Here is a 12,164-nt window from a genome sequence, read left to right on the forward strand (position 1 = left end):
TTTAAATGAAGCGTACGAGTGTAACCACTTTCGTTTGAGCGGAAACTGTCTGCCGGAAAGTGGGTAATTGTATCTTTTGCCGGTTTTTTTAAATATTTATGCTATTCAGCAGGGTGGGCATCGGAGGATGACGGACCCGTGGGAGAAACGGAGAGTAAATATTTTAATGGGGTTAAACTTACAAGCGGCTTACGCGGAAAGTAAAACCTTTGTTTTGGGCGTTCTTTTCTTACGTGACTGCGTAAGACAGTTTTTTATTCCACTTTTAATTCTAGTTAATAACTGCTATATTTTGCCTGAACACATTTATATTTATTTATTTAGATTATTAAATTCTTCAAATACATATTTTTTAATAATATCTTCCGATTTTACTTGTGAATTTGTAGCGGTGAAGGAAGTAAGCATGAAGCAAGATGAGAAGTTAGTTACATCGAAGCTAGGCGAAGACAATGGCCTAAGGAAATTACTATAACAACGACATGACCTCTTCACTACATAAAATGATTAAGTGACATCCGTGATTGTTGAAGGATTGTATAAATAATATAAAGTATGAATCTCCCTCAACAGTAACTCCTAGTACCTAACTCAAATAATTTACTTTTCATTCAAACCTTGAAAGAAAACATTTCAACATCTTTCCAATTTTTGTGAATTTAGGGTACAATGGCGACAAATAAAAGCATTTCTTTTTCTATTAATAATACGTACAGCGATCAACATAGATTTAATTTTGCATTTATATGGAAATAGAAAGCACATTAATGACGAGGTCTTAGGTCACTTCTGGGTGGTCACGGACGAATTCTACCTATACCCGTGGCCCCGTCGTTTATGTGGCTTGACGGAACACAGTGGGGTTTTGGTCGGTAGGAATCCGACATAACCCGCGGCCCTTTCCCCCGGAGGCCGTGGGTATCTATGCAAGATTTCCCCACTCAAAAAAAAAAAAAAAACAAAGGAACATTGTGAAAAAAAATATATAAGGCAGTAAGTAGGAGTTTCCTAAAGGCTTAACGATTGTGTATATACCTACATAATATATACTTTATGTATTTTTTAATTTTTATGTTTTGACCCATCACCCAGATTATTGTAGAGGTATTAAGTAGATTCACTTTAATAATGTTATTAATAAATTAAGGTATAATTTATACCTTTTCATAGAACGACTAATATCATAAAATTTAGTTCATCAGGGTAAAATAAATATGAACAAGCAATTAATTAAACAGATAACGAAAAACTCATAAGCATGAAATACAACATCGATGTATCAATATTTTATTGAATTGGGCCATCGGTTTGCTATCTCTGTTGAATATAAATAAAAATGCATGTGATAAAATCCACTATTTACATTCTTTAGTACTTATCAGGCAAAGTGGGTTACATCGCACTATGCGTAGATAAGACGAAATCAATATAACGAACACGTCAATCCTACTATTCATTTATAAACTAGTTTATAGTTTTTAGCAAGTTTGTATTATTAGCAAAGAAAAAAACATTTCAAATTATAATGTACAAAGTATCTTATAACTCATAAAGAGATTCGGATAAGATAAAGACGTGATTTTTTACATAGAGCGGAAAAAATCGCGTATTAACTATTATTTTATTCATGTTTCCCTAAATGTACTAGCATAGCGGATAACACACGCAGTAATTATTTCCGTGGGTCCTTGTGGATTAAAACAATGGTAACGTTCTGCAGGTGACCAGCCAGCAGTTTCACAATGTTTTGATTCGTTTGCGTACCCGCTTTGTTCCTGTGCTATAAAGTTTTGAAATACAACTTCTGCTTACATATAGTGCACGTGCAAATTGTGGAACCCAGACATAACAGTGCTCGTACAAAAATGGTATGTCATCGATACTCTGGAGTCGAGCCATTGTTTAATAAGAATCGTCTCTTGTTATTCTAGCTGATATTACTGAAGAAGGTACCAAAGCACGTTTAAGAACTCGAACCCATTTCTTAAGGTAGCCGTCAAGTAAATGAATTCATAAAAAGGAGCGAGAAACACATATTTATGTTTATAAACGAATCAAACCAAAAATTGATGTAAGTATGTAAATTTGTAAGCGTAAAAATGTTAATATGCCTTGGGAAGCCCACGCAAAGGATCTCGGTCAGAGATTAGTGCGCAATGGCATTCTGCCACACCCACGCCTACACTCCTAGCTAGTCTAACTATAAGGTCTATATCAAAATTAGGTTTAATTGAATCAAGATTGATTGATTTCTAGTTGTGCAATTTATCTTGAGTTATTAATATCGAAATACAGCATCAACGGAATGTCGTTCATTTCGCCAAGGCTTTGTTTTAAAGATCAAAAAAATATTATTTATGTCATTCAAAAATAGCTTCAAAAACGACGTTGGCTAATTTATATGCATACTGAGAATAGGGGAGACGGTTTATAGTTGATGACGTCGCAGGTAACGGCCAGTTTAGTTTTTTAATATAAAATACAAATTATCGAATGAAATGTAGAATTCAATGCCTTTACATCATTAGTAGTTGAACAACGTAGCTGCATTGTTACGGAGGCATGTGAAATGAATAATTCGATACAAGTATGCCTAGTCAATAGCTAAAATAAGTCAGCGTCTATAAAAATATTCTCCTTCGAAATCAGGATAGGCTCAACACAACATGGAGTATAAAAAAAAACTATTAAATGTTAATCATTGCAGCAAGTGGGCCCCATAAAAAGGGCGCAGGTACATTCCATAGATGGGGCTGATCCCGTCAGATGTTCGTCTTGTAATTATGTGCGGACAGAAAAAACCCACCCGCCGCCGCCATGCCAGATTCTAGTTGATACTGTTAAGCTGAGATCAAACAGACATCGAGTACAACTATTTTTATAAAGAAACATCGATGAAATAAAATAATATAGTTGTATGTCTCCTAAAGGCTGATGTTAAAATTATTTTAAAGCCTATTCACCATCAAACGATTGATCCGCCCTAATTGCAGTTATTACCATTTATAATTATACAAATAAAATCTAGTTACTTATTAAAAGTTTATTACAATTTACATAAAAAATAAACTGTTTGCAAAGTATAGTGAAATCACATTCAGCCTAATGAAAAGTCGTACTTTTTAATGCGTTTTCAGGTTTAAAATTAGCTATGTTATAAATCTTGCTGCTAAAAATAATCAAATAGGTAAAAACTTCAATCTTGAACTTTTTGTCATTATTAGTAATTACCCGCGATATGCGCGGATTAAATTGGTTTTATTTTAAGTTACAACGTAAAACAAGTCATAAACGAAAGCTGATTGTTTTGGGGGTGTTCTTTGAATACTTTATTGTGCTACCTGAGAGCAAGGGATGGCCTACAGGTAGATCTAATTTACGATATTATTATTCCTTTATTATTCTATAGACAATGTTCGACTAAGAGGAAATGGAGTAACAGGTTTTGAATAAAATAACGATGCTTTCTTTCTTCTTTTACAGGAAAGAACTTTTTTCACTCCAATTCCTGCAGTATTTTCAATGTGACTTATTTTAAGTGTATTAGCAATAAGTGCGTAAATTATGAAATAAATTTTACAAAGATTCTTCTTATAATAGCATACTAATTAATAATCTGATAGGAGGATAACAATATTATTAAATTAATTTTTTCCTGGTAGTGTAAAAGATACTAAACTTATAATTTGTATGTTCCTACCAATCGTTATTTTTCTAAAGAATTTTATAAATTCGAATTACTACTATGTTTTGCTGCCACTAATGGTAAATTGATAGTAACTAAATAAATACCTACTCGTATATTGCTCTACCATCGGCAGTCGTAGAGTCATAGCGACATCAAGCGCTTCAAGGCTGCCCGCATATTTTGTGTTATGTAAAGTAACAGATATCGGTAAAAGCAATAACTGTAAATCTTTTGATAACGTTACTATACATATAGTTGCTTAGTTTAGACTAAAATTCCTGCATACATAGTGAAACTACCATGAATTAATTAACTAGAATACTGAATAACTAAGAACCTATTACTGTTCTGTATTTTTTTATTGGTAAGTAAAGTAGGTATTGTATTTTAAACAGCATAAAAGGTAAGTACAGAAGTCATTGCATCCATTAATTAATTAAACTGATTTCAGCGAAGCAAATTGTGATGTTTACGACGAAGTACGAACCGAGCGATCATGATTCAGGTTATTATTCCTCTATTAGTCATATCACTTTTAAAACGTATCATTTCATGTGCCAATTTTAAGGAGATTAAAATCCGTCTTAAGATAACATTCCGAGAAAGTACCTAATGAGCTTACTACTTATGTCAGCTAATAAGATCAAATTTCTGTTGATAAGGTGTTCAAGTATACAATGCTGGCATGATATGTAACATAATTGGACATGCGACGTGGTTGCACGTGCGCATGAGTAATCCTCTAAGTCCTTAATGCCTACGCTATTCTCTAGAGTATCAATGACGATGAAGATAGCTGATAAATAATAAAGTTTTGTAACTATTATTTTATCTTACGGCTTTATCAGACTAAGGTAAATAAATAACTATGGACTAAAATCAAGACTACGCGTAGTCTTGACTTTAGTCCATAGTAATTACTCACTCGAGTAAAATTACACGATGTTGGTAAATGGTAGGTACCTAAGTCAACAAGTAAGTCATTCTGATGTTTTAAAATCTTTACAATTTCCTAGGATTCCTGCTATAATAACTTATTAATTTCTTTCAACATCGTGTGAATGAGAAATAGAGACTTAAAACAATATAAGACCAGTTTCGAATGCAGTGTATCCTTTCATTACATAGGCTATGCAATGAAAGGATTCTAGTCAACAATAAACTTTTACATAATCTTCAAAAAAAAATTTAGTTCCTATAAATAAATAAAAAGTAACTTATTGTGACGGCTTAATAAAATGTAATAACTAAACACACTATGTTCTTGAAAAAGCGAAGAAGCGACTTATTTAAAGCCAATTACCGTTCCTCAGGGTAAATGTGATAATTCTAATGTTTCACATCCACAGTCAGCATAATGGAAGGTTATCCTACTAGTCCGAACCCGGTTGTGAAAACCGTAAGACTAGTTTTTCTTCAAGCTTATATTTAACGTTTAATCGAACAAAACTACATCCGTTAAACTATAATTAAATACACGAGAAAGATTATTTAAGGAAAACAGTTATTAGTAATTGTTATAAACGATTTGCTGTTCCGGTTAGTTTTGACTGTAATAATAATTCGAGAATTCCTGGAAACACAGTTTCTAAAAAGTTTCTTATCCATAAACTTATTGCGAAGTCTACGCTTTTCGGGTGACCCACTTACCTAATTAAGAGTTGATAAGATAGTAAGTAGATTGTAAACGAATATATTTCAAGAATTAGTAACCTCTGACTTCCGTAATCAAATCCTTCATTCGTGTATTTAATGAAATAATCCACGATTAAATTATATGGATTCTTTTCGCACATGTGTAGAATTGGTTTGTAATTATTTTGCACACGACGAATTACCGTGAGCTGTATTTTATTTCGTTTCCCAAGGATTAGCCACTTGATGAACACATGCGAACAATTAAGGCGTCAATTAGAAAAAAGTCTTTGGAGTTGTATTCGGACAGAGCGAGGGCATTTATCCACTTGTCAGGGATCCCAGCACATGGTCATTTTAGAACCATCCTCATGATATATTGCTTTTTAAGTCTAAAACTCTCACATATAACACTTATCACATCATCTGCGACGTCAATTGGTCATGAAAGCAAAGTCATTATGCATAAATGCTCTATTTCATCTGAAAAAAGTGTAAAATAAACGTGTTGGATTCCGATGCATCTCAAATATTTGTCATTAACATACAATATGTGGTTTGAACACCATAAGACGTCTCATACTTTTCTGAGAACCGGTCCACGAGCATCAATAAGCCACGACTACAATAGTTCTCAGTCTTTTATACTCTCGCAATTCGTATACCTGGCACCAATCAAGGTAGCGATTGTTTTAGCAGAGTATCAAATTTAATCACAAATTGAAAATGTGCGTGCTAAATTTATGGAACAAAGAATCCTTTGTTCCCAGTAGTTCTAGATAAAGATCATTGGCCATAGACCACACAAACCACATGTACATGTAGTTAAATAAATTCTGATGGGAGAAAATAAAATTACGATTTTTTCTATATCTCTTATAAACTTTAAAGGAATCCGATATACATAACTGGCATAATATGCTTAGCAGAGCGGCAAGCTCTATTTGCCGCTAGTTAGCGCACTCTTGCGACCTTACAATTGTGTTATCATGCAGAAACATTGCCAAAAGTATGTGAGCCGCTGCATACAACTGGTCTTAATGTATCTTTTCACTTGAAGCTATTATCCGACGTGATACCGTTTCTAGCTATTAACTAAACAGTTTCCAAAAGATGCTCTACAAACGTGTTTAACTTGCATACACGCAAAATATTACTTATACTGTTATTTAGAATTATTGCCTTTTTTATTCCTAGGCAGTTAAACGGCTTCTTTTATTTAACTACAATCCAGATCCGGTGCAAAACTTAAATAGGTAGTACCTAGGTATATGAAAAACTGATTCTTAATTTTCATCATAAAGTACGGGAAGCGTTAGCTACTAGGTATTAAGTATTCTGTGGTACGGGTATAGATTGTTTAAACTTAATTTTGAGAGTACCTAGTTCTAATTTGAAGGTACCTACGACTGTTTCAGGCGTCACGCTAATGCGTATCAGTAGGAGACAGCGCCCAAGTGCCAAATAGGCATACCTATATAAAGTTGTAAATGTAACGATTCACGCAGTTAGTACCTACCTAGGTAATTTGCGAGTCATATCGTTTTAATTACTTGACTGCATCTTTACGAACGTATGATTTTTTTTTAGTTAGGGTACTAGGTATGGTGATAAAATTCTGCGGAAATAAAAAAATATCAACAAATAGTCATGATTTAGATTAATCCTTACAATTTTTCTATACATATAGGTACCTGCAGGTATTTAACAAAAAGACAAGGTTCCTGCCTACAGCTTTTACAATTTACGGTATCTAAATGTGGGAGGCAGGTTCAAAAACAGGTGATTAAGAATTATCTAGGTAAGTATTCTAAAATCTAATATCTTTAAAATCAGCTGGTGCATTTAATGCTCAGGACCACAGTAATTTCTGTTTATTAGCATGGCTTACAACAATGAAAGAAGATCATGTGAGGATAAGGTTGTATATTATCAACGACCTGAATGTAATTGAGATCTTTTGAACTGCTGTGTCAGCATACCTATATAACCGTTACTTTTAAATGAACTTCGCAAGGAGGAAAACAACATACCTAATTGTTACCTTATTCTTATGTATTCAAATATTAGTTATATTACCCATATCTTAAGAGATATCTATAAAATTAGCGTGACCTTCTAAATTTAGTATAGTTTACTCAAGCAAAAGAAAAATTTAACCGCAAGTCACCATGGTTTACTGGCCACTGATATTGCCTATTTCAAATTGATAAAATGTCGCGAAAGTGGTCCCAGCTGCGAGATCGTGCATTCCACAACGAGTGATCATTAGATACGCAAAACCAGAAGTGGTCAACATTTCAAAATACTATTGTCTTGTCTTAAAACATATTATCAATGCTTATTGCTGTCATATTTAAAAACTAATTAAAATATTATCTCTTTAATTTCGAGCATACGAGGGTAGACACACATCTCGATGTAAACAACTTTCTGTCATAATTGATAACATGCTTAATTATTAAAGATCAGTGTGTCAAGGATAATTTTTACCAACGTACTGACCTGTCCGGTAGCTTTTTTGTATCGGAGCGTTGCTTCCCGTACGAGGTCCCTCACCAAAAGGTCGCCAGCCCCACAAGGTACCAACACTCGTACTGAACCAAAACACACCGTCACTTTCATATTGACACTAAACTATGATTCACCAAAGCACTGCACCACTCAGCACTTTAGTTCTCGCAATATTCACAGGCTAGCATATTAGTTTATGGTAAACTAACAGGAGCACAACACTACCTTACGCACATGGCAAAGGTAAGCTTGCGTTGGAGCCGATCACGAAGCACCGTTGAAACAAAAAGAACAAAAACACTGGTTTGACTGAATGTTTTCATAGCGCCCGATTCCAGCGTGCCGTATTCACTATTTCCATAAGAATCTCACTTATGGTATCACTTTATATAAATACTGTAATTGCATTCGACGATTCACATTTCGATAAGATTACGCGGAATATGGACTCGAAGCGCGCGCTCAGCGGCAGCAACGGTCGTGGCGAGGTGTATGAATAAGAATTCGTTTGATAGTTGTAAGGGCGGCGGGCGCGGGGCGCGGGGCTGGAACCGGTTCCGTGCACCAATCGGCGGCGGCGTCACGGCGGCCACTCGGCAGCTGCCCGCGTCACACCGCCTCGTACTTCACGCACATCACATACTACATAGCCACATACCAACCGCCGTGCGTTTTGAATTTAACTACCCGTCATTAGCGGCGTATTTACTGACTCACGGTTCTACAGAACCTCATGTCTTGTATCTAACTGGAACTTGATTCATATATTGTTAGACCAAACTTAATACTTTTCGTATTAAACATATTGTAGTAACTAGTTACCTACATAATATTACCTATGCCACAACAATAATTATTATAGTAGATTAAGTAGGTAAACGTTATAACCATAAATAAATACATAATTTTTGTGTTTATTCTTTAAAATTACTCGTATGTACTTAGGTATCATGAACTTACGCAATATTATGATCAATATTACCATGCCAACCATACCGGTCTTATAAACAAAGGTAGCATTCTCTTTTTTATCAGCTATCAAAAGAACTTTGAACTATGAATCAAACCTTGTTCGGAACCAATTTTTTGTGTTAGGTATATTTTTTGCAGTTTTGCACATGCTTAATTACAATGAACTGAATTGTTTACAAAAAGTTAGAATTTTTGTTAAACTTGAGGTTAAACAACATCTTATGGAATCAATAGCAATATCGAATTGTTAAATTGAATTGAATATTTTTCTCAACGAATAACGATTGACAAAAAATTTGATAACACTTCAATATCGATTAAAAAGTCAATTATTCTGTATTGTATGTGCAATAGATTTCACAACCGGTTCGTACATTGTCCATATCCACAATAGGTATTTCCTTAGATAACCAATTGTGTTTGCGTCGATTTAATTTGCTGGACCTAATTAAATTATTAGCTACTTATATTGCATTTACTTATTGGAAACTATTGGAAGCTATCGATTATGTATTTTCCATTTCCAAATAAGTAATACAACCTCGATTAGACAAAATTATATGATTTCCTTGACGATTCGAATTGAGTTTACTTCAGTAGGATGTCTTGATTTTACAATTTGCATATTTATAAAGCGACTAAATAAGTGTAAGTATAAGAATGTAATGTGTATTGTAATACATATGTAATGTGTGTGTTGAATGTACGCACTCATGAGTCATGACCCACTGCGTTATATTTAAAAATTTCGGTTTTTCGATTGCTTTATTTTAATATATTCTTCTTTAATAACTGATTCGTGTACCTAGTGTAATAATTATATAATATTGTATATATCATAAACGTTTAATAGTGCCGTCATGTGTTTGATCAAGGCTATATAAAAATTAGTATGCGGAAGACGACACAATAACCAACGACCAACATATTCATGCAGTTTATATGTTACAGTCAAAACCCTGAACCAGTCAATAACGTTATTAACCGGTAAAATCAGTTAATAAGGATATTGACTAAGGGCGTCGGTTAATATCCTTATTAACTGATTTTATCTGATTAAACCAGTTAATAACGTTATTGACTAAGGGCATCGGTCAATATCCTTATTAACTGATTTTAAGTCGAGACTTCTAGTCAATATAGGTTTTAACCGACGTGCCCAGTCAAAACTCATAAAAGGTCTCAACATTACTAACAAAACAAGCCCAATCTCGGCACACCTAGCTCTACTCGTCTATTAGTTCCAGTAGCAGTCTTCGCAGTACACCTGCAGGTCATTCCATCAAGTCCGGAGGTAAGGTCTCAACATAACTAACAAAACGAGCCCAAACTCGGCACACCTAGCTCTACTCGTATAATAGTTCCAGTAGCAGTCTTCGAAGTACACCTGCAGGTCATTCCATCAAGGCCGGAGGTAAGGTCTCGACATAACTAACAAAACGAGCCCAAACTCGGCACACCTAGCTCTACTCGTCTATTAGTTCCAGTAGCAGTCTTCGAAGTACACCTGCAGGTCACTCCATCAAGTCCGGAGGTAAGATCTCAACATAACTAACCAAACGAGCCCAAACTCGGCACACCTAGCTCTACTCGTATAATAGTTCCAGTAGCAGTCTTCGAAGTACACCTGCAGGTCACTCCATCAAGTCCGGAGGTAAGGTCTCGATATAACTAACAAAACGAGCCCAAACTCGGCATTCCTAGCTCTACTCGTCTATTAGATCCAGTAGCAGTCTTCGAAGTACACCTGCAGGTCACTCCATCAAATCAGAAACTAACGCAATCCCGGAAATCCCACGGGAACGGGAACTATGCGGTTTTTCTTTGACTGCGCGGGCGAAGCTGCGGGCGGAAACCTAGTTGTTATTAAAACACAATTGCCATCTTCAAAAATATTTTGGAGCACGTATTCTCGCGCGGTTGCAGTTTACAAACAATACCCCGAATTAATTAATAAAACATAAAACTCTTAAATATTGCACTTTAAAAAGTTTTATGAACCTTTTTAAATGATTTTCTAGTATAATTTCACTAACGTCCTTAACTTTTTATGAGTTTTGACTGGGCACGTCGGTTAAAACCTATATTGACTAGAAGTCTCGACTTAAAATCAGTTAATAAGGATATTGACCGATGCCCTTAGTCAATAACGTTATTAACTGGTTTAATCAGATAAAATCAGTTAATAAGGATATTAACCGACGCCCTTAGTCAATATCCTTATTAACTGATTTTACCGGTCAATAACGTTATTGACTGGTTCAGGGTTTTGACTGTAACATATACATTATGATAGGACCGAAGAAGGCGCACAAAAATAATAAACTATTCTCAGTTATTTCAACCACTTTATTCAATTATAAAGAATTGTAATATTGCTTAATCAAATTTAAATAAATATAATATTAAAATACTTTGCAATTGAAATATGTAACTACATGATTGAGTTATAAATACATCTCTACAATATCAATGTTTTATTGAAGATACTCACGTTTTATTTAAATTGACTGTTATATTTATTTTAAGTCACATGAAAGAACAGTTATAAAAAGATTATTAAACACATCTAATTTTGGTTACTGGTACATATTATTATGAGGATTTTGATCACCCCAATCCTAAGTTACAATATAAATAGAAATGAAATTGTTCAATTACTTGTTCATGTTTTCCTTGGGTTTTGTTATACAATAAAGAAAATTATGAAATTGTAAAAATACGATATACATATAAATAACAATAAAAAAGAACCATTAAATCAAGCAAAAAGTATTTGGCACTATATATTAAAAATTTGAATCGACATACTGAGAAGACAGCAAAATATATTATAATAAAAAATAAATATGATCTTCACAGTACGCTAAACTATCTATATGTATAGCACTTGACAGTTGAATAACAATATTTACAAAGATTATTAACAATTCACTAGATCTCGCAAAGATAAATATACAAGTTGAATGACTAAACCATATGTCTGTATATCGTATGGATTCTAGTTACAGTTTGGTTCAAGTTTGCGCTCGGTACAAAAACAATGAGCGCAATGATTACACATAACCACAGATATACAAGAAATTATTAAACTAATAAACTCGCCATATGACTCATTGCCATTATCAAGTTAAGTACAAGCTCTATGTTTTAGCCACGAGGATAAACGTAAATCACTGTATAAGACATTTTAGATATAAATCACTACCAACTATATTATCTTAAACTATCAGAAATCAAATACGACATGAAATTGACACGAAATCATCGACTAATTCCTATATTATTTCAGAACTACTGAGAATACTTTACAACGAATAATATTTTATACTGAGTTCAATTGTACTTTGGATTT

General features: G+C 34.0%; 1 protein-coding gene across 2 annotated transcripts in view; it reads right to left on the bottom strand.

The window, feature by feature from the left end:
- LOC123690913 (partitioning defective 3 homolog) overlaps positions 1-8,348 on the bottom strand; it is a 44,906-nt gene extending 36,558 nt beyond the window's left edge. For both annotated transcript variants that reach the window (XM_045635051.1, XM_045635049.1), the window contains exon 1: positions 7,829-8,348. In XM_045635051.1, coding sequence (XP_045491007.1) covers positions 7,829-7,948 — 120 coding nt within the window. In that variant the 5' untranslated portion in view covers positions 7,949-8,348. The remainder of the gene's footprint in view (positions 1-7,828) is intronic.
- Positions 8,349-12,164: the final 3,816 nt, after the last annotated feature.

Source organism: Colias croceus, chromosome 4 (assembly GCF_905220415.1).
Source record: "Colias croceus chromosome 4, ilColCroc2.1".
NCBI classification, from domain to species: Eukaryota; Metazoa; Arthropoda; class Insecta; order Lepidoptera; family Pieridae; genus Colias; species Colias croceus.